The sequence below is a fragment of the Oncorhynchus nerka genome, linkage group LG22 (genome assembly GCF_034236695.1).
Source record: "Oncorhynchus nerka isolate Pitt River linkage group LG22, Oner_Uvic_2.0, whole genome shotgun sequence".
NCBI classification, from domain to species: Eukaryota; Metazoa; Chordata; class Actinopteri; order Salmoniformes; family Salmonidae; genus Oncorhynchus; species Oncorhynchus nerka.
Window position 1 is genome coordinate 57055899 of NC_088417.1, and position 24298 is coordinate 57080196.

At 43.1% G+C, this 24298-nt stretch overlaps 1 protein-coding gene across 1 annotated transcript in view; it reads right to left on the minus strand.

Annotated features, from left to right (window-relative positions):
* The window catches only part of LOC115105402 (rabankyrin-5), a 42540-nt gene extending 19384 nt beyond the window's left edge, over positions 1–23156 (minus strand). Inside the window, 17 exon segments of the mRNA XM_029627404.2 lie at positions 5309–5427; positions 5708–5876; positions 6144–6297; positions 7423–7521; positions 7654–7861; positions 8064–8161; positions 8353–8558; positions 8744–8786; positions 8789–8811; positions 9246–9450; positions 11086–11251; positions 14168–14317; positions 19444–19567; positions 19842–19977; positions 20278–20396; positions 20711–20927; positions 23067–23156. Of these exon segments, the coding sequence (XP_029483264.2) occupies positions 5309–5427; positions 5708–5876; positions 6144–6297; positions 7423–7521; positions 7654–7861; positions 8064–8161; positions 8353–8558; positions 8744–8786; positions 8789–8811; positions 9246–9450; positions 11086–11251; positions 14168–14317; positions 19444–19567; positions 19842–19977; positions 20278–20396; positions 20711–20927; positions 23067–23076 (2246 nt within the window). The 5' untranslated portion in view covers positions 23077–23156.
* Between the last annotated feature and the right edge of the window lie 1142 nt (positions 23157–24298).

Genomic DNA, 24298 nt, shown 5'->3' on the forward strand with positions numbered 1-24298 from the left:
GTAACACACTACGCCGTCATGGATTAAAATCCTGCAGCGCACGCAAGGTCCCCCTGCTCAAGCCAGCGCATGTCCAGGCCCATCTGAAGTTTGCCAATGACCATCTGGATGATCCAGAGGAGGAATGGGAGAAGGTCATGTGGTCCAATGAGACAAAAATAGAGCTTTTTGGTCTAAAATCCACTCGCCGTGTTTGGAGGAAGAAGAAGGATGAGTACAACCCCAAGAACACCATCACAACCGTGAAGCATGGAGGTGGAAACATCATTCTTTGGGGATGGACGACTGCACCGTATTGAGGGGAGGATGGATGGGGCCATGTATTGCGAGATCTTGGCCAACAACCTCTTTCCCTCAGTAAGAGCATTGACGATGGGTCGTGGCTGGGTCTTCCAGCATGACAATGACCCGAAACACACAGCCAGGGCAACTAAAGAGTGGCTCTGTAAGAAGCATCTCAAGGTGGCCTAGCCAGTCTCCAGACCTGAACCCAATAGAAAATCTTTGGAGGGAGCTGAAAGTCAATATTGCCCATCGACAGCCCCGAAACCTGAAGGATCTGGAGAAAGTGTGTGTGTGTGTATGTATATATATATATATATATATATATACTATATACACACACACCTATATAATATAATATATATTATAGATAGATAGATAGATAGATAGATAGATAGATAGATAGGATAGATAGATAGATAGATGGGAGACAGAGAATGTATATATATATAATATATATATAAGCGTTCTTTGGTTCCTATAAAAAAAAAAAATATATATATATATATAAGCGTTCTTTGGTTCCTATATATATATATATATATATATATATATATATATATATATAGGATACAGAGAGAGAGAGAGAGAACGAGGACACTTATCGTGGATACATTCTAGGACTGTCCTCATATTAATCATATAACTTGCACACGAACCGCAACCCGTCAGTTCCCATTGGTGATGAGCGTAGTACGATAGTCTCACTTTTACTCGCTTTTCTCAATATCTGACTTAAGACAGCTAATCAGCTGTACCAGTGATTGTCTGAAGTGAGCTTCTCGCCTCTTCCTCCTCGTGTTGGTATTCAGGATTCAGACAATGATGTATATAAGCTACATCTCTTCGTCTCTCTGGTCCAAAGGAAGTTGAGTTCATTTCTTCACCTCGTGTTGAGGTTCAAAGCGTCAACCATTTCCAACAAGAAGCTACCCGCCTCACGTTTCAAGGTTGAAACCTGTTCCAAGTCTTTATGCACTCTTGGTCATGGTGACAAGCTCTCTGACCTAAACTCGGGGCGTGGCTACTTAATGTGCAAAGGATATGATTACAAGTTCTCTTATGACTCCTAAATTCACATTCCAATCTTAACAAAATTACTTTCATAATTTGTCATATTGTATGCACCACATATTGGATGAAAACCTGACAGATAAAGGGGGTATCCTTTCCAAGTTACAATATTTCAACTGACATCACAAATGTCAAAAAAACAAGTTCGTTTTCTACATCTACCGACTGACCATTCGCCATATTGTTCCGATATTCACTTTTTGGACATTAGAGTTTTGGGTGGGCAAAAGTTTCTCTAGACAAACGCATTCCTTTGGTTGATACTAAAACGGAGAAAGAGAGAGAGGACGAGATCTCTCGTGCTTAACTTTACGACCGGGTATGAACGGTCAACCATCCAGCACCCTCCCTCTCCCCTCTGTGGGAGAAAGAGAAGCCTGGTTCCTGTCACAATCCCACCAAATTGGAACGTGATCCTCACAGGACAGTCATGACAATAGTGATACGACAGGGTTTGCCACGCCAATAATTAAACAAATATAACAAACCCCATCACTGTCTGCACACCACAGCTTGCCATCATGTCTAAATAAGATTTCAAAACTGATGGCGATGCGCAGAAAGAACGGACGATGAGAAGCAGCTGAGTAGGCTAATGGCTGGTTAGGGGGATGTGACTGGCTGCTCACAGCTGTCATACAGGATATTTGATGAAGCACCCATTCTGGTGCATATCTGACATCACGCTCTGAAATCTGATATTCTATTTGTAGGGCAGGAGTGCATTCTGTGCTCAGTCATTCATTTCGAGAGAGACGGTAGTGATCACACAGGGAATAGATCTGTTAGCGGCCCTCTTTTATAGCTCAATGGGAGATACGCTCTGCTTCTGCGCACTTTGTCAGACCCCCTCATGACTTTCTATGCGCACCAAAATTGTGATCCATTTCTCTGAATTGCCTTGTGAAAGCTTAGCACTAAGACCGTATTTTATAATTTAGCTAGTCATGTTGGCAACAGAATAAACTTTCAAATTATGCCCACTTTACGCAGATTGCGATTTATAATACACCGTTTTTGGATTGCCTAAAGAGTAATTGTGTGATGGCAGGGATGTGTTCCAAATGACCTTAAAGTGTGCTTGCTCTATTTCCTAAACGGCACAGCTAAGAGAGCTCCAAAAAGTACCTTATAGTTGAAGAATCTTCTTTGAGTCATAGAAGTGCATTGAAATGGCTTAGGAACTGTGCACACTTTGGAAAGGTGTGTGCCCACTTGGAGACACCAGTTAGTCCTCATTCAAACCCTTGTAAATGTTTTGGTTGCACCTAGCCCACATTTTCCAGGAATAGTCTCCTGTTACTGAATGTATCCAGAGAAGAGGGCTGAGCGGTGTACCTTATTTTACTATATACCGGTATTGATGCAAGGACCAGTTTGGGTTTTTACTTTACCTTGTATTATGGAATTTGAATGTTTGGTTTGTAAAAATGTGATATGCCGTGTTTTACGTACATCTTTATAGTTTACACCACTACTTGAGTCATCCCTCTCCACTCGCTCTCTCAATGCCACTTTCCACACAGACCTAACCCTGCCACGTCACTCAAGGAGCACATTTGTTGTTGCTTGACCGGGAGGGACTTGTGTTCAGTCTGCATGGTCAATGCAGCACATGCAACAATGTTTAGGGCTTTGCTTATTAATATAAATCCACAAGCGTTCTACAATTGCACAATTAGTTTGTGTTTCTTACTTCTGCAAACATATAGTTATTTTCTTAGCAAGTTTAGCTAAATTGTGTTAGCTAGCTCACTAATAAATCTACTGAATCAGAACTATACAGCCTGATACCCGTTATGGCGTAGGCCTAAATCAGCATATTGTTTGTGCAACAGTTTCTTCTAAATCAAAGAGGAATAGCCAATGCATGAATATGTTGGCAACATGAAGAAACATTTAATGTAGCCAAAGATTATAGAGTCCCTTAGAAAAACCACTGACCAACACTTTGGTTCCTACCCAGTCACAATAACTCCTCCTTGGCATTTTCATTCGTTGTCATGACAAACACTGTATTCAAAGTGCCCTCAATGACTTATATTCTAACTAACGAATTTCCATGATTCCAACAGTTCACCCAAGTGTTTTGATCTAAATTGGAAGTCAAATAGCAATTGCAACATTAGGTTAAAAATAAGGCCTTTTTTGCCCACCTCGTGCAGCCTTATGTGCTAGTGTGAAAATTCTCTCAAATCAGTGCAGGAAATTAAGAAATTGATTAAAATACAGGGGGGAGGGAAATTGATTGATGTTGAACAGTATAAAATAATCAGAATGGAGAAAGACCCATTGAAATCCTTTAGAATGTATGTGTTGCCACCCAACTAATAAAGCAAAATGTACAATTTGTTATTATTCAAAAACATGAAATAGCATCAAAGATTTGAAAAATATTGTGATACTATATTTGGGCCTTATTGCCCAGCCATATCCTGAGTATTTTCAGAATTAGTTACAACAAATGTCGCAAAAAGTACAGTAAATGTAGAAGGCACAACAGTGTAAAGTTTGGATTCAGTCTTGTGTCAGGTGAACTGTTGTGTATTCACCTTTGGTCTAATCATTTGTACGGACAGTTGAAGTCAGAAGTTTACATACACTTAGGCTGGAGTCATTACAACTTGTTTTTGAACCACTCCACAAATTTCTTGTTAACAAACTATAGTTTTGGCAAGTCAGTTAGGACATCTACTTTGCGCATGACACAATACATTTTCCAACAATTGTTTACAGAGATTAATTTCACTCTATGACAATTCCAGTGGGTCAGCATTTTAAATACACCAAGATGACTGTGCCTTTAAACAGCTTGGAAAATTCCAGAAAATTATGTCATGGCTTTAGAAGCTTCTGATAGGCTAATTGACCTAATTTGAGTCAATTGGAGGTGTACTTTTGGATGTATTTCAAGGTCAACCTTCAAACTCAGTGCTTCTTTGCTTGACATTATGGGAAAATCCAAAGAAATCAGCCAAGACCAAATTGTAGACCTCCACAAGTCTGGTTCATCCTTGGGAGCAATTTCCAAATGCCTGAAGGATATATCACTTTCATCTGTACAAACAATAGTACGCAAGTAAAAACACCATGGGACCACTGTCATTACGCTCAGGAAGGAGACGTGTTCAGTCTCCTAGAGATGAACGTACTTTGGTGCGAAAAGTGCAAATCAATCCCTGAACAGCAGCAAAGGACCTTGTGAAGATGCTGGAGGAAAAACGGGTATAAAAGTACCTATGTCCACAGTAAAATGAGTCCTATATTGAAATAACCTGAAAGGCCGCTCAGCAAGGAAGAAGCCACTGCTCCAAAACCGCCATAAAAAAGCCAGACTACGGTTTGCAACTGCACATGAGGACAAAGATTGTACTTTTTGGAGAAATGTCCTCTGGTCTGATGAAACAAAAATATAACTGTTTGGCCATTAATGACCATTGCTATGTTTGGAGGAAAAGGGGGGAGGTTTGCAAGCCAAAGAACACCACCCCAACTGCGAAGCACGGGGGTGACAGCATCATTCAGACAATAGATGATTTGCAGTATCGATCAGAAGGTCATTACCACTAAATGAATTAACATTTTAGGTGTGCCGCAGAATTTTATATGCCATCAAGATGCCACAAAAAAATGTAATGTTGGAAACCACTGCTGTGTAGCTCAGTTGGTAGAGCACAGCACTTGCAATGCAAGGAATATGGGCACATTGAGGGATAAGGGCATTAAAAGGTGAGGTGCCACTCTCAGATATAAAAAGGCAGTTAATATATTTGCTATAAAGAAGGATGAGTATAATTTGCTGTGAGACCACAGTAAGGGCTGAGTGCAGCCACCCGTTGAGGGATGAGTGCATTAGAAGGTGAGACGCATCAGCAAAACTCGCTCCAATATATAAATGTTAATTTGATCAAAAGGAATGAGTGCGTTGTGAGCGGAGTGTGATCAGACAGACCTGCGGATGAGGAAGCAGGCGGTGACCTCGTTGTTCTCATCCACAGCCCTGTGGAGGAGGGTCTGCTGACAGCCTGAGGGACCAGAACTCCAACTGGTGGCATCACAACCGTGTCGGACCTACAGTAGCAGAGACAAGCAGACATTCCCATACCAATCCCACTCAAAACTAGGACCAGCCAGAAGTCCTCTCCTGACCTGGATGACCCCTGGCCCTACTCATGACATGCACATTATTGACTAGAACACTTGAGGCTCTCCCATACAACCATCATGGGATAACATAGTCTCTTATTTACATTCATCTGTGGGCTCCCACTTCCACAACCACCCCCTTCCTCTTCCTCCCCCATTGCTTTCTCCTTTACCCCCCTCTTCCTCCCCTCTCCTCCAATCTCACCAGTGTGGACGCGATGTCCTCGAGACCGTTCTCCAGGGCCAGCCACAGAGGGGGGTGTCCCCTCTCGTCCACCACGGACATGTCGGCCCCCCGTGTGCAGATGGCATCCACCACCAGGGGGAGTTGGTTACTGATGGCCAGCTGCAGCGCCGTCTCACCCTCCTGGGTTCTGCAGGGAGAGATTTTTTTTATACCTACTTACATAAACACCTCACAGGGATACTCAGCCAATGTGTAACACTACAGATCATATCACCTATGGCTTGTGCTTCCATACATCTTTGCATTGTTGTATAAAATGGGAGACTGCTCCACAGTTTCTTTATGATACGTTATCTGACTTTTAAGATGGCAAATTAAAATTCCCCTCGAGGGGAAATAAAAACTGAGAAATGCATCTGCTGGTTTATGAAGCTCCTGATCCGAGTCTTCCTACTTGACATTGATGTCAGCCTGGTGCTCCAGGAGGAACAGGGCACTCTTGCTGTCCTGTCTGCGGATGGCCATGTGCAGCAGGGTCTGACCGTTGGACATGGTGTCGTTGATGGACGCCCCAGAGCCCAGAAGTTGGGCTGCTATGGTGTGCATACCTGAGGGACAGATGAGAGGACACAGACATACTGAAAGCTGTGGATCCCGAATGGCAGTGAGGTTGAACACATGATCTGATGCAGATCATTGTTCCGTGAGACCAAACTACCCTTTAAAAATCCTGTCAATTGCACATCTCCACTGTTAATTTGTTCTGTATCTCTATCTAAGAGGGGGAAAAGCCCAAAAGGAGCAGGTGCAAAGCACAGGCAAAGCAGTGGAGCACATGGCAGGAACCAGAACTCAATCTGGGATAATCTGTAAAGGGAACTACTGCTCGACTCCAGCGTGGACTACGTCTATAGCAGCGGTTCCCAACCTTCTCCTTTCGGGGACCACCAAATTAGCTTGAGGACCACCATTTGCAGAGTCGAAAATCATTTTAACAAAATCTCTTGGCAGTCAAATTTAGTCCATTTTAGCAGTGAAAGGCCTATTATTAACATTTTGCACTTTGAAAAGTAAATGTAAAAATTGCTTAAAATACTATAGGAAGTATTAATAGAAATTAGGAAGAAAACAAATCTCTTTTTTTACATTTAAAATGTGCGGACCCACAGGTTGAAAACCACTGGTCTATGGACGATGTTTTAGGTTGGACTATCATGACTAGAAACGTTTGGCTGCACATACCTCCTCTGTTTGTCTCGCTATCCATGGCATGCGAGACTGGAAAAGGAGGAGGAAGTGTGAAGGTGTGAGCCCTACAAGGACATGAAACTACTCCGCTTTTAAAGTGATACGGCGCAATTCTGTTAATTAAGTCATCTTTCTACTTACCCATGAACTGAACTGGTGGAGTACCTGTAGTCTTCCAATGACTGGAAGTCTACAGGTACATTAGCATATGCTAGCGTACCTGTAGAGTTAGAGTCATTTCGCTTACACTTGTTAACATTGGCTCACAAAATGACCTCTAATTTCCTTCATAATGCACGCAGAGAGATACAAATCATGTCCACAAATTAATCCGATTCTGGTTATGTAGACAAAGGCCATAATCTCACAGTATCCCTTTAAAAGGATTTTAAATTGATAGAGCGTCGGCAGGCTCTTTCACACTGACATAGCTAGTACCTACCCATCTGATGAGTGTAGCGTTTTTTGTTGTTGGTGAAGCCTACCTGTCCAAAGGGCTAGGCCCAACACTGTCTGGTCCATGGAGTCTTTGAGGCTGAAGTCTGGGATGATCTGCAGGTTGTTGGTGGCGTGAAGAGCATTGGCTGGAAACACCAGGGAATGAAATTGTTGGTATGCAGGTAACAATTCCAATTTTCACTCTGGGTGTCAATCATGTTCATTCATCTCCCTGGGCTGCTTGACATGGAGATGCTGCCCACTGTCCACTAACCTACCTTTCTGCTCCAAGATGACTGACACCACGTCGGGGTGGTTGTGTACGATGGCCATGTGGAGCGGGCTCTGCAGGGACACCCCCTGGGCCAGGGCCTCGTCGGGGAGGGCCTTCTGCGTCTGCAGGTTAGGGTTAGCCCCCTGATGGAGAAGCTCTGCTGTCAGGCCAGCCAAACCACAGCGACACGCCGTGTGGAGAGGGGTCTCACCCTATGGGGGAGGAGAGGAGACACACACAGCGTCAGACATACAAACAGACAGGATGGGGGGGGTTTAGCTTGTATGGCGCAGTGGTTTGTGATGCAGTATAACTTGTGATTCACTATTGTACTGTAGTGTCTGAAGTAGTAATTTGTGATGAACTGGCAGAGGTATGATGTTTCATGTGATCCTGCAGTGCATCATTGCATACCCATTTGTTGGCATGGTTGACCTTTGCCCCATGTGTGGCCAGGAAGAGGGCAGCAGCCTCACTGCCTACACCCGTTGCCCTCTGCATGAGACAGTTCTCTGAGGAGGAATGGAGGGAGGGAATAAGCGAGAGAAAGAAAGGGAAAAAGAAAGTAAGATTTAAAAACATAAGTGCACTGACTTCCGTATTGTTTAATACTTTATATTATTGCATCATATTCATCCAAGTTACAAATCATACATAAATATGTATACATTTTAGCATGTTCCTTTCAAATGAGACATTCTACCTGTGGTTGTGTCTGGTGCATCTGGGTTACTGCCTCTCTGGATGAGCTGGGCTGCAAAGCTGTTTTCATCAAACAGTGTTCCATTCTCCACCACCGGAGCATCGTCCTCAAAGGGGTTAACGTTGGCGTCAGAGGACACGGTGATGTACTGCAGGGCCAGCCACAGAGCTGTGCTCCCCTCATGGTCCTTCAGCTCCAGGTCCAGCCTCGGGAGAGAGGTACAGGAGGGAAGTGAGGAAGAAAGAGCAGAGGAAAGAGGGGGAGGGCGAGAGAAAAGATGACAGTATTACACCAGGAAATAGAGGCTACTCCTCAGGCTGTTTTCAATAAGGTCAATGGGGAGTAGGACCCAGGTCGTTGGTTTAGTAAATGGTTTTCTGTTTTAACTCACTGTTTACACTGTAGGAGCTGGTTGAACACAGGCTCATTCCCGACACCACCGCTTCATGTAGGGGAGTTCTGGGAAATAAAAAACGTATAAAGTCACAGTATCGGGATCATGACAAAAATACGTCATGTAACACAAACAGATCAAAGTGATTACTCCGACACATTGGTGCGGCTGGCTTCCGGGTTGGATGTGCATTGTGTTAAGAAGTAGTGCGGCAAGGTTGGGTTGTGTTTCGGAGGACGCATGGCTCTCGACCTTCGCCTCTCCCGAGTCCGTACGGGAGTTGCAGCGATGAGACAAGACTGTAACTACTACCAATTGGATACCACAAAATTGGGGAGAAAAAAGCGGTAAAAAAAAAATCCAATTTAAAATAAGTTCAGATGCTGATTTGAAGTCAGAACAATCAGTCGAAACATCAACTCCCATTTGAATAGACCGTTGCTATATCACACCAGATGGGTTCAATGGATCAGAGGGATTGCCATATAGTATTACCCACCTTCCCTTGCTGTTCTGCATGTTGGGGTTGGCCCCTGTCTTGAGCAGGGCCTCTGCGATGCGGGCCATGCCACTCATCACCTCCCCAGAGTGCTTCTTGGGGCTAAAGGAACACACCAGGTGCAGGGGGGTTTCTACGGCCCCGACCGTGGCTGCGTTCACCTGGGCCAAGTGGCGGATCAGGAAGGTGGAGGCAAATTCATCACCTGCGGGGGCGGAGGGAGAGAAGGGGCCAGGAAAATCATGATCTGTCTCTCTATTCTGCAAACTTTTCCATTCCATGACTGGCTGTGTACAGATGCTGTAGTAGTGCGCACATCAGGAGACGTGTGAAGAATTAGGAATAGAGGTCGACCGATTAATCGGAATGGCCGATTAATTAGGGCCAATTTCAAGTTTTCATAACAATTGGAAATCTGTATTTTTGGACACCGATTTGGCCATTTATTTTTTAAATGTATTTTTTAGACACCTTTATTTAAACTAGGCAAGTCAGTTAAGAACACGGGTTAACTGCCTTGTTCAGGGGCAGAACGACAGATTTTTACCTTGTCAGCTCGGGGATTCAATCTTGCAACCTTACAGTTAACTAGTCCAACGCAATAACGACCTGCCTCTTGTTGCACTCCACGAGGAGCCTACCTGTTACGCGAATGCTGTAAGAAGCCATGGTAAGTTGCTAGCTAGCATTAAACTTATCTTATAAAAAACAACAAATCAATCATAATCACTAGTTAACTACACATGGTTGATGATATTACTAGTTTATCTAGCGTGTCCTGCATTGCATATAATCGATGTGGTGCGCATTCGCGGAAAAAGGACCGTCATTACTCCAATGTGTACCTAACCATAAACATCAATGCCTTTCTTAAATCAATACAAAGAAGTATATATTTTTAAAGATGCATATTTAGCTATTGTGCATTTTGCTAGCAGCTCTTCACTGTGCTTCAAGCATTGAGCTGTTTATGACTTCAAGCCTATCAACTCCCGAGATTAGGCTGGTGTAACCGATGTGAAATGGCTAGCTAGTTAGCGGGTGCGAGCTAATAGCGTTTCAAAAGTCACTCGCTCTGAGACTTGGAGTAGTTGTTCCTATGCTCTGCATGGGTAACGCTGCTTCAAGGGTGGCTGTTGTCGATGTGTTCCTGGCTGTTGTCGATGTGTTCCTGGTTCGAGCACAGGTGGGAGCGAGGAGAGGGACGGAAGCTATACTGATACACTGGCAATACTAAAGTGCCTATAAGAACATCCAATAGTCAAAAGGTATATGGAATACAAATGGTATAGAGAGAAATAGCCCTATAAATACTATATTAACTACAACCTAAAACCTCTTACCTGGGAATATTGAAGACTCATGTTAAAAGGAACCACCAGCTTTCATATGTTCTCATGTTCTGAGCAAGGAACTTAAACGTTAGCTTTTTTACATGGCACTTTTACTTTCTTCTCCAACACTTTGTTTTTGCATTATTTAAACCAAATTGAACATGTTTCATTATTTATTTGAGGCTAAATTGATTTTATTGATGTATTATATTAAGTTAAAATAAGTGTTCATTCAGTATTGTTGTAATTGTCATAATAACAAATAAATGTAAAAAAAAAAAATAATAATCGGTATCGGCTTCGAAAAAAATCATAATCGGTCGACCTCTAATTAGGACGCACAATGGGGTGTGTCTTTACCCTTAATATTCAACACGGTTCATCTCTAGCCCAGCATTGAGCTTACATAGGGAGGGCTGTGTTGTTGTGGATAATGCAATGTGCCTGAAGCCATACGGTGCGTGAGTATGTGACATACTGCAAAGAGAATGTGCGGCACCCCCTACCTCTTTGGATGGCTTTGTGAAGGAGGTTCCAGCCACTCTGGTCCACCATGTCCACATCTGCTTTGTTGTTGACCAGCGTGGTGGCGATACTCTCCAGTTTACGAGACAGAGCCAGGTCCAGGGCCAAGTCACCATTGTTGTCCAGTTCATTCAGCTTCCCAGGCAACTGCAAATGTGGAGAATACAAGATGTATATAAAGAATGGGGAAAAAAAGGTATAGTTGGCTTCTCAACACTGGTCTGTAAACTGATCCTATCAGCACTCCAACAGACTCCTGATATATCCAATTCATCTTTTAGCGCCATGTTCCAAATTGCTGTATCGCAAGAATCAAGGTTTTTTATATTTTTTGTCTCTTCTTCGCTTCTTCCCACATGCAGACACTAAGCTCCTCCCCCTGCCACTCGACAACGACAAAATATAACTTATTTCACTCTGACAACAAGCAGTTTCAACTCGCTATTTGTATTTGAGTTTTGGTCCAACAGAAATCGGTTAATTCCCTTCCCTTACCCCTTTTATGTCTCAACTTCCAAAATTTAGCACAGAGCAGACCCTATTAAAACGGGAGTATTGATGATTGTGGAAAATGACACTCAGTTTGTCACACATTGCTAGCAGCATAAAATGTATTTATAGAAGGAATTGACATAGCAACTCGAGAAATGCTTATCTTCTTATCCGGGTAGGGCACTTGATTTCAACATCTAAACAAAGTGAACAGGCTGTTGTTCTAACAGTTGGAGGTTGGAGACAGACAGGAGGGTGTATAACAATTCAACTATTCTACCTTGTTAGCAAGCAAATAGATCCAAGTTGGCTAAACTTTAAATATAAAGATTAGCTGGCTACTGACTAGCATGTGGGCTTGTGCTGAGAGATTGTTTATGGTCATTCTTAGTGAATGTGCATTATGCATGGTTCTGGCAAAAAAATTAACAAAAAGGGCATTTTCACAGACAGACTTGAAAGTCAGATCAGTGACTATTGGGAAAAAAAGCAGGTTAAACTATTTTGATAAAATAATGTCATTATTAGTGGGTCTTATGGTTGTGCAAGTCTTATATTTAGCCTAGATGTATTTTTTTTACAAGGCCTAAATTCATTAGAATATCCCTAACTGTTTGAAATAAAGCGTATTGACCTTTAAATTGCGCAACAAAGCTTATTTGAATAAATAGTTTAAAAATATATATACACATACATACATACATAGTGGGGCAAAAAGTAATTTAGTCAGCCACCAATTGTGCAAGTTCTCCCACTTAAAAAGATGAGGCCTGTGATTTTCATCATAGGTACAAAATGAGAAACAAAAATCCAGAAAATCACATTGTAGGATTATGGTGGAAAATAAGTATTTGGTCAATAACAAAAGTTTATCTCAATACTTTGTTATATACCCTTTGTTGGCAATGACAGAGGTCAATGACAGAGGTGACAGAGATCATTGTCAGGCTGAAAGACCCAGCCACGTTTCATCTTCAATGCCCTTGCTAATGGAAGGAGGTTTTCACTCAAAATCTCACGATACATGGCCCCATTCATTCTTTTACACGGATCAGTCGTCCTGGTCCCTTTGCAGAAAAACAGCCCCAAAGCATGATGTTTCCATCCCCATGCTTCACAGTAGGTATGGTGTTCTTTGGATGCAACTCAGCATTCTTTGTCCTCCAAACACGACAAGTTGAGTTTTTACCAAAAAGTTATATTTTGGTTTCATCTGACCATATGACATTCTCCCAATCTTCTTCTGGATCATCCAAATGCTCTCTAGCAAACTTCAGACGGGCCTGGACATGTACTGGCTTAAGCAGGGGGACACATCTGGTACTGCAGGATTTGAGTCCCTGGCGGCGTAGTGTGTTACTGATGGTAGGCTTTGTTACTTTGGTCCCAGTTCTCTGCAGGTCATTCACTAGGTCCCCCCGTATGGTTCTTCCGGAGACACCTGAAACCCCACCTCTTTAAGGAATACCTAGGATAGGATAAAGTAATCCCTCTCACCCCCCCTCCCCCTGAAAAGATTTAGATGCACTACTGTTCCACTGGAGGTCATAAGGTGAATGCACCAATTTGTAAGTCGCTCTGGATAAGAGCGTCTGCTAAATGACTTAAATGTAAATGTAAATGTTCTGGGATTTTTGCACACCGTTCTTGTGATAATTTTGACCCCACGGAGTGAGATCTTGCGTGGAGCCCCAGATCGAGGGAGATTATCAGTGGTCTTGTATGTCTTCTATTTCCTAATAATTGCTCCCACAGTTGATTTCTTCAAACCAAGCTACTTAGCTATTGCAGATTCAGTCTTCCCAGCCTGGTGCAGGTCTACAATTTTGTTTCTGGTGTCCTTTGACAGCTCTTTGGTCTTGGCTATAGTGGAGTTTGGAGTGTGACTGTTTGAGGTTGTGGACAGGTGTCTTTTATACTGATAACACGTTCAAACAGGTGCCATTAATACAGGTAACGAGTGGAGGACAGAGGAGCCTCTTAAAGAAGAAGTTACAGGTCTGTGAGAGCCAGAAATCTTGCTTGTTTGTAGGTGACCAAATACTTATTTTCCACCATCATTTGCAAATAAATTCATTAAAAATCCTACAATGTCATTTTCTGGATTTTTTTTCTCATTTTGTCTGTCATAGTTGAACTGTACCTATGATGAAAATTACAGGCCTCTCATCTTTTTAAGTAGGATAACTTGCACAATTGGTGGCTGACTAAATACTTTTTTGCCCCACTGTACATGAAGTTGATGCAAAGAGTCAATATTTGCAGTGTTGACCCTTCTTTTTCGTGTGATTTTCTTGATATTTTTTTCTCATTACAGGCCTCTCTCATCTTTTTAAGTGGGAGAACTTGCACAATTGGTGGCTGACTAAATACTTTTTTTGCCCCACTGTATGTATGTATATATATATATATATATATATATATTAGTGAATCGGCCATCATATAATGGCGGGGCATGATTTTTAGGCCATATCGCCCATCCCTAATACAGGTCCTGCTCCAGCTGAGATAACAGCATATTGGTCTTCAGTGAAATTACTTCTCAGAGGAAAACATGTGAAGCTCTCTCACCTGCGAGTCCATCTCAATGAGGTAGAGGAAGACCACGTCTTCCCTCTCAACTTTGATGGCTTTGTGAAGAGGGAAATCTGTTTTAGACTTGATCATCTTGAAGAGCAGCGGAGCACTCATAGTGCTGAAGTCCTCTTTCCTTAGGTCATCCTGTTGAGACAAAGATGGGAGTTTATTTTTTTAAATATGAAAAAAGTCCAACCCTCTAATCAAAGGCTACACCAGAGTAATATAAGTATAATGAAACAGCAAATTGAGGCTTCAGGAGCCACCGCAGTCAGTCAGACAGAGTCAGCAGCAGCACTAACAGGAGTCAGTCAACTGAAGAAAGATGACAAGTAATTTCCTTGGTCCTAGTCATTAACAGAAACTTGAGAATCACAGGGATCTGGCCACTGAGCATGGGATTAATGAGGTGATAAGACAATGGGCTTCTTGACACGCAGAGATATAACTCAGTTATGGGCTCAGGACTTAAAATATATGGGATACACCCCACAGACTGGACACAAGGAGACAGAACAGACCAGTTGCAGTGTTTCCCCTATGATTTTTTTCAGCAGTGTTTCAATGTTGCTGTTTAAAAGGAAATGTTCTGTTCAACACATTTTGCCATGGGCAGAGAAAAGTAGTTTTAAAGCAGGTTTCCTGCAATTATACACATTTGCCATGGGGCTGAGAGAAGAAATTGCAGTTTCAAAGCTAATTTCCTGCAATGCGACATTTTGCCATTGCTTATGCAGTGTTATAATGCTATCGGAGTGACTTAAAAACACAACAGCTGTTGAGTAGAACTTGGCTGCTAGATTATTGACTGGATTGATTTTAATTTTTAAAAAGGACAGGTTGCACAATATATTTCCAAAAATCTAACAGCGTAGATAGAATATAATCTATTTAAATGCTCTTTATGCAAAAGTTTATGAACAACAAATATTACACACTTCTATTTTCGAAATATGAATGACATTTATCAAAAACTCATACCAACAATACAGTCATGGCCAAAAGTTTTGAGAATGACAAATATTAATTTCCAAAGTTTTCTGCTTTAGTGTCTTTAGACGGAGCTGCTCTTCCTCCCGGGGAAGGACTGCCCGTTCCATGATCTCGCCATCACGGTTGACAACTCCATTGTGTCCTCCTCCCAGAGCGCTAAGAACCTTGGCGTGATCCTGGATAACACCCTGTCGTTCTCAACTAACATCAAGGCGGTGGCCCGTTCCTGTAGGTTCATGCTCTACAACATCCGCAGAGTACGACCCTGCCTCACACAGGAAGCGGCGCAGGTCCTAATCCAGGCACTTGTCATCTCCCGTCTGGATTACTGCAACTCGCTGTTGGCTGGGCTCCCTGCCTGTGCCATTAAACCCCTACAACTCATCCAGAACGCCGCAGCCCGTCTGGTGTTCAACCTTCCCAAGTTCTCTCACGTCACCCCGCTCCTCCGCTCTCTCCACTGGCTTCCAGTTGAAGCTCGCATCCGCTACAAGACCATGGTGCTTGCCTACGGAGCTGTGAGGGAACGGCACCTCAGTACCTCCAGGCTCTGATCAGGCCCTACACCCAAACAAGGGCACTGCGTTCATCCACCTCTGGCCTGCTCGCCTCCCTACCACTGAGGAAGTACAGTTCCCGCTCAGCCCAGTCAAAACTGTTCGCTGTTCTGGCCCCCCAATGGTGGAACAAACTCCCTCACGACGCCAGGACAGCGGAGTCAATCACCACCTTCCGGAGACACCTGAAACCCCACCTCTTTAAGGAATACCTAGGATAGGATAAAGTAATCCTTCTCACCCCCCTTAAAAGATTTAGATGCACTATTGTAAAGTGGCTGTTCCACTGGATGTCATAAGGTGAACGCACCAATTTGTAAGTCGCTCTGGATAAGAGCGTCTGGTAAATGACTTAAATGTAAATGTAAATGTTAGATAATTTTGTCAGATGTTACTATGGAATACTGAAGTATAATTACAAGCATTTCATAAGTGTCAAAGGCTTTTATTGACAATTACATGAAGTTGATGCAAAGAGTCACTATTTGCAGTGTTGACCCTTCTTTTTCGAGAACTCGGCAATCCGCCCTGGCATGCTGTCAATTAACTTCTGGGCCACATCCTGACTGATGGCAGCCCATTCTTGCATAATCAATGCTTGGAGTTTGTCAGAATTTGTGGGTTTTTGTTTGTCCACCCGCCTCTTGAGGATTGACCACAAGTTCTCAATGGGATAAGGTCTGGGGAGTTTCCTGGCCATGGACCCAAAATAGATGTTTTGTTCCCCAAGCCACTTAGCTATCTTATGGCAAGGTGCTCCATCATGCTGGAAAAGGCATTGCTCGTCACCAAATTGTTCCTGGATGGTTGGGAGAAGTTGCTCTCGGAGAATGTGTTGGTACCATTCTTTATTCATGGCTTAGGCAAAATTGTGAGTTAGCCCACTCCCTTGGCTGAGAAGCAAACCCACACATGAATGGTCTCAGGATGCTTTACTGTTGGCATGACACAGGACAGATGGTAGCGCTCAGCTTTTTTCCAGATGCCCCAAACAATCTGAAAGGGAATTCATCAGAGAAAATGACTTCACCCCAGTCCTCAGCAGTCCAATCCCTGTACCTTTTTCAGAATATCAGTCTGTCCCTGATGTTTTTCCTGGAGAGAAGTGGCTTCTTTGCTGCCCTTCTTGACACCAGGCCATCCTCCAAAAGTCTTCGCCTCACTGTGCGTGCAGATGTACTCACACCTGCCTGCTGCCATTCCTGAGAAAGCTCTGTACTGGTGGTGCCCCGATCCCGCTGCTGAATCAACTTTAGGAGACAGTGCTGGACTTTCTTGGGGGCCCTGAAGGCTTCTTCACAACAATTGAACCGCTCGCCTTGAAGTTCTTGATGATCCGATAAATGGTTGATTTAGGTGCAATCTTACTGGCTGCAATATGCTTGCCTGTGAAGCCCTTTTGTGCAAAGCAATGATGACGGCACGTGTTTAATTGCAGGTAACCATGGTTGAAAGAGGAAGAACAATGATTCCAAGCACCAGCCTCCTTTTGAAGCTTCCAGTCTGTTATTCGAACTCAATCAGCATGACAGAGTGATCTTCAGCCTTGTCCTCGTCAACACTCACACCTGTGTTAACGAGAGAATCACTGACATGATGTCTGCTGGTCCTTTTGTGGCAGGGCTGAAATACAGTGGAAATGTTTTTGGGGGGATTCAGTTCATTTGCATGGCAAAGAGGGACTTTGCAATTAAATGCAATTCATCTGATCACTCTTCATAACATTCTGGAGTATATGGAAATTGCCATCATACAAACTGAGGCAAACTGTGATCATTAATATTTGTGTCATTCTCAAAACTTTTGGCCACAACTGTACATTGCGGCTTTGACTTCAAGAGAAGAAAGGCCTGGTGGTGGCGGCAGTACACTGTTCACCGGCGTTCACATTTGGTCGAAATGTGAGAAGAAAGTTGTACCACTTCAGGCAGACTGGGTCATGGGAATCCCTGGCCCTTCAGTCATAGTTGGGGCTCACAGGGCTTCCTGTGTTACTACAGATCCTGGTTAGATTCCAGGCTGTGTTGCAGCCGGTCGCGACTGGGAGACCCATGAGCCTGCGCACAATTGGCCCAGCGTCGTCCGAGTTAGTGGAGGGTTGAGCCAGCCGGGATGTCCTTGTCCCATTGCGCTCTAGCGACCCCTGTGGCGGGCCAAGCGCATGCACGCTGACATGGTCGCCAGTTGTATGGTTTTTCCTCCGACACAATGATGCGGCTGGCTTCCGGGTTAAGTGGGCATTGTGTCAAGAAGCAGTGCGGTTTGGCGGGGGCCGTCTTTCGGAGGACGCGCGGCTCTCGACCTTCGCCTTTCCCAAGTCTGTACGGGAGTTGCAGCGATGGGACAAAACCAACTACCAATTGGATACCATGAAATCGGGGAGAGAAAAAAAAATGTTAGGCTCAAATGATTATGACGACTTCCAATAGTGGAAGAGTGGATTCCCCATGAAGCTGTAGGATCCAAGTCCACTGACACCAATGGTGTTACAGCACAACAGGGTGGCTTCAGTGATGAAGCTGAATCGGGTAAGTAGGTGCCCAAAGAGTTGTCATGTTACTAGTAGATGATAAAAAAGGACTTGGCACTTGACCATGCAAAATTAACTGGCCCACTCACACGGATCCAGCATGGTGTTTGGTGATAGAAAGCTAGCTACATCAGAATACTGCACGTTTTGCAGAAAATAATGGTCAAATACCAATCGGATCAATGTCATTGTTCACGTCTTTACTTTTGCTGAACTGCCTGGTCATTATTGGCCGATATAACATGCAGGATATCATGGAAGGCAATGTTTGTGTCAGTAATTATCCCTGGATTTACTACTGCTAGTAGTAGCACTCAGGTTGGCATGTGGCTAGAAATAGCTACCATTGGCCAACTACAGAGTTTTAGCCAGTTTGGTTATAGATGTTTAATGTCTACTATGATGGTAAAGGTTTATCTTGATTTTCTGTAACAGTACAATAAACACTGATAAGCTGAACTGCTAATAAGTGATGTGTTTTCAGGCTGCTAGTGGTTAGCTAGTAGGGGGTAAGCCAACAGGGGTGGAAAAGGGTCTATGCTAAAAGCCTGTGCGCTGTGTAAGATCCCCCCCCCCGATACAGAATAATGAAATTAGAGGATAGGGTCAGATGATAGATTGGCTTTTTTCAATGTGCCGAAATAGTTTTGCAAAAACAATAGGACTCGTTCTTTACCGTCTTATGTGGACAGTGGTTTGCGTCACTCCTGCTTATTGCTCCTCTTTACGTCACTTTTCTAAACTATTTTCCGACGTGGCTTCGGTCAAATTCACATAAAATAGACGGTTTTCCCAAAAATACAATTGTCAAGTGATATGTCACATTTGAACTTTTAGTTTGAAGGATTAAACAAATTAGAATGTTTAACAGCAACCTAATCCTGCAATCTTCCCTTTAAAGGTGTTTTGAAACAGAGTTTTAGATGAGGTTAAGGAGAGTTAAGTATGTAACAGATCATTCAGATGGGAGCTAGAGGATAATCAATAGCACTGTAAATTGAGATCACAGTATAGTGATGCATGATCAGGCTGAGCACTTCGGGACGTCATCTGAGAGATTAAATGAATTGTGTATTGATTCAAGCCCCTTCAATCCCAGGCCTGACTTTCCCATGAACCCGGAGACAGTCTTGTCCACAGTTGGATAGTCAGGGGAACATTTAACAGTCAGTTGGACAGTGGAGACTCACCCAGTGGCTGGCGATAATCTCTCCACAGTAGTTCATGAGTGTTGTGGCATCCAGCTCCTCAGCAGTCTGGTAGAACCGGATACAGTTCCTCACATTCACAGATGACATCACCCCTTTCTCACACCTGTTCCAAGAGAACAAAAGTAATGTTTGAGAACACTGATGTCAATTGGAAATATTGGAAAATGCATTTATAGCTGCCCTAGAAGACAGGAAAAACACAAAGAGCACATGTGCCCTTAGGCAGTAAACCACCAGTAACACCATTTGGCTTTAGATCAACTTCCAACCCCCAGAGTGTTTGCACGTGTGAATGAGATGACAGTCGGTAACAGATCAGTGACTAAGCAGAATTTGATGCTCTCAAACACAGCCAATGTGTTTCAGCCCCTACCTACCTCTCACGAAGCAGCTGCAGTTGGAAGCGGTTGGCCAGCTTCATCAGGTCGATGAGGAAGGCATCGTTCTCACTGAGCTCCAGATCGTCTGTGTAGGCCCAGCGCAACATCGCCATGGCAACCTCCGGCTTGGCATCTGGAACACCCAGCATGGGAGTAACGGAGTTAACTACCCCGAGTGGAATGAAAGATAATGCCACTGAACTAAAGCTACACTATGAATGAACTGCTTTTAATGCAGTTGCTGGAAGGAACCGTTTGTGGTGCATTTTCCCATAACTGTGAACACAACGGACTCGAGGGTGGACACTTCTTTTTTGCGCAGCAAGTTCATGGCGTAGCAACCCAAATTAATGTGAGATTTTACTTCTGGGTTTACTGAGATTACATTCAGGGTTATAGTGACGTGAGTGTGACAGCAGGGAGGGTAGCTCACCAGACAGGTCCAGTTTGGAGGTTGAGGCCAGGTTAGTCAGGCTCCAGGTATCACTGCGAGCAGCCAGGACAAACTTGTGAGCGTTGAGCGTCGTCTCTCCAACCATCACCTTCAGATCACTACAAACATGAAAACAAACACAACATAAGTGAGAAAGAATATGTTCATCGCTAAAATAACTAGTTAAGTATTGCATAATTTCTCAGGATTTCTGTAGATAGCTGTGAATCAGAAAATCTAAAACCGGCTTGGTATAATCAATGCGATTTTGAACAATGATATCACATCAAGAGCAATTATTTTCATGTTCTTGGCTTTCCACCTCAAGAAAGCAAAGGAGAAATGATAAAGCAGGTCCTCTTACCGGGTGTTACCATGGCAGTATGTCGCTACATACATCACAAACTACATGCCCCCACACACCTCCCCTCACCTGTACTGGTCCTGCTGGTAGAGCTCGGCCACGATCTCCAGCAGGCGGCTGATGAAGGTGTCTTCTGACCCGGCTACGGAGGCCTTGGTGGAGCCCTGGACAGAGGCCTGAGCAGCAAGCATGGCACAGCGCCTCTCTGTGTCAGCCAGCTTCTGCTGCATCTTCACATACTCCTGCCTCAGCAGGGCTAGGTGCTTCTGCAGCTTGGCCACCTCCTCTGTCACAGAGAGAGTAAAGAGATAAAGGAGGGGAAGAGAAGAAGAAAGCTGCTTAAAAGCAAGGTTGCATTGAGCACATTCTGTCTCACAATGCTTTGTGTTGTTCAATTAACCAGTTAAGGAAATTAAGACAAATAGGAATTGTTGTACAACCAAACAGCACATTAAAGAAAGTCTCATTAGCTAGGTTTCCATCCAATTGGCAACAGATTTTCATGAGAATATTCCAAATCTGCATAAAGAAAATATGCAAATTTTCCCACAAGTGGTATGTTTCCAACAAACTGACTTGTCGAGGATAAAAATCGGTGTGTGATGACATAGTGTACACAAACACTTATGGTTACTCACATTACTCACTTAAAAAATGGATGGATACATGGTTCTTTTCTCTTGCCAAAGTATCCCTAAATGAGGTTGTATTGTTTAAAGAAGACCTAGTATTTTGCAAGGCAGCTTCCTGTCTGGATATAGGCTATGGATGTTTCACATTAGGGTTTAGTACACATCTGAGCCCACTCAGCCCAGAATTGCACTTTTACTTCCCTCTCCCATTTCCTTCCCCTTTCTCCCTAAATTTGAGTGGAGACAGAATGCTGAGGCGGCACATAACCTTGCCCTCCCTCGAGTCAGAGTGTAAGGCTAACACTAGCTTGCTGGCCATAGTCATGGGTAAGGCGGTACCAACTGATCAACGACCACAGGAAAGGTTCACTGATGTAATAAGTAAGATAGGCTGAGCTGTTGAACAAAAAAACTGTTCAGAGTCACAATCTAAATGCATGCTTTACCCAAGTGCCACTCATACCTGTCACACTTCATTCATAAGATTCCATTCATTTTGAAAAGAGAGGATGTCTTAAGCTTGTTACCTTCAACTCAGCACTTACGGGCATCATTAGAATAAACTTTTTAGGGGCAATAAAACTACAGCCTTATCCAACTGTACACATCACTTGGGACTACGAGTGAGTGACAAGCTTATGCAATCTAACGTTTGCTCATAAAAAATTATTGGCTGGCTTAGCATGACAAAAGGGAAATACTTTACCAAATCAATCCATGCAAGTTTTAGGCAGCACAAACACTAGCTGAGTTTACTCAACTCCATGACGTGCTAGAGCTACACAAACACCTGCTGGTGTAGCGTTATAATTGACACGGAGTAGTTAGTTAGCATGTACTGTAGACCTACTGTATATGCACTCTTCGAAAAGGCTGCCACACAGTTGAATGAGCAAAAAAATAAAACTGGCGGAAGTCACATTCAAAATATTTTCACTGTACTGTGTCAAATCGATGTGGCGACTCGAGTTACATTTATCTTCAGTCGAGATTAACGTTAATTGCCATCTATCCCACAAACTCATACAATATAGGCAGCTATACTTTTAGCTCACTAGCTACAATAAAAAGAAAACCGTTCAATAATGCAACACCAAATTGAGCAACTCAAGTTAAGTAACCAACTAGCTAGCTACATTTTAACGTTATTCTCGACATAAATGTACTCTTTGTGGGGGTCGAGTTGTACAGTTAACGTTAGTTTTAACTACAATATTGACGAAAAACTAACGTAGGAAGTGTATAATCACTTCCCATAGCAAATTCGGCTTTCTTTAGATATACCAATCCAGTTAATTGTGTTCAAACACCCTGCGACTTAGTGTCCAGCTTCACAAGTATTGCTGGCAAGATGCTTTCTCCGCCCAAATCACACCATCAACACCAGACCACCTTACCAGCTAGCTAGGGTTTCCACTAGATAGCACAAGCACTATGTTATAATTGGCTATATCGTAACAATTCATGAAAAATAAACGTAGCATTTGGGTTTTAATTTAAGGTTTTGGTTAGCAGTGTGGTTGAGGTTCAATTTCAAATAGCATGTTAAGAAGATACATTGTAGAAATGGGCGGGGTGTACAACTTTGTGACTGTAGTAACTAGTTAGGACCCCTAGCTAGCTGCAAATAAAAATTAGCCGCTAAATGCACAAGAAAGAGACCGTCGTTTATTTTTTTTAAACACTGCAAATCCCCATTAAATCAAATATCTTATAGACATTCAGCTATTCCTGTAATACATTTAATCCGCATCTAGCTAGCTAATAACGAAAGGGCGTAAAAATACATATACCTTCTGCCATGTTGGTTCTGTTGCTTTTGGTTCGCTAGCCTTTTCTTCTTCTTTGGTATAATTGCGATCGCAACAAGAATATGTGAATACCGCCACCTACTGTGCGGGTGGATATTAAAGATCCGAAAGTTGGAGGGGACACCAAATTCTAGCTCAATAACTTCTTCATAAAATATATATTGGAGGAAATTAACAGTGAGTTGCCCACACCGCCACCTACTGTAATGGATTGTGAGGCCGGTTACTTCCTCCCTATTCATGCATTTAAGGTTGAAGTCGGAAGTTTACATACACCTTAGCCAAATACATTGAAACTCAATTCCTGACATTTAATCCAAGTAAAAATTCCCCGTCGTAGGTCAGTTAGGATCACCACTTTATTTTAAGAATGTGAAATGTCAGAATAATAGTAGAGATAATTATTTATTTCATATTTTATTTCTTTCAGCACATTCCCAGCGGGTCAGAAGTTTACATACACTCAATTAGTGTTTGTTAGCATTGCCTTTAAATTGCTTAACTTAGGTCAAACGTTTCAGGTAGCCTTCCACAAGCTTCCCACAATAAGTTGGGTGAATTTTGTCTCATTCCTCCTGACAGAGCTGGTGTAACTGTTCAGGTTTGAAGGTATTCTTGCTCGCACACACTTTTTCAGTTCTGCCCGCAAATGTTCTATAGGATTGAGGTCAGGGCTTTGTGATGGCCACTCCAATACCTTTACTTTGTTGTCCTTAAGCCATTTTGCAACAACTTTGGAAGTATGCTTGGGGTCATTTTGGAAGAACCATTTGCAAACCAGCTTTAACTTCCTGACTGATGTCTTGAGATGTTGCTTCAATATATCCACATCATTTTCTTTCCTCATGATGCCATCTAGTTTGTGAAGCACCAGTCCATCCTGCAGCAAAGCACCCCCACCACATGATGCTGCCACCCCCGTGCCACCCCTGTACGTTTGGGATGGTGTTCTTCAACTTGCAAGCCTCTCCCTTTTTCCTCCAAACATAACAATGGTCATTGTGGCCAAACAGTTATATTTTTGTTATATTTTTGTCAGAGGACATTTCTCCAAAAAGTACAATATTTTTCCCCATGTGCAGTTGCAAACCGTAGTCTGGCTTTTTTATGGCAGTTTTGGAGCAGTGGCTTCTTCCTTGCTGAGTGGCCTTTCAGTTTATGTCGATATAGGACTCGTTTTACTGTGGATATAGATACTTTTGTACCTGTTTCCT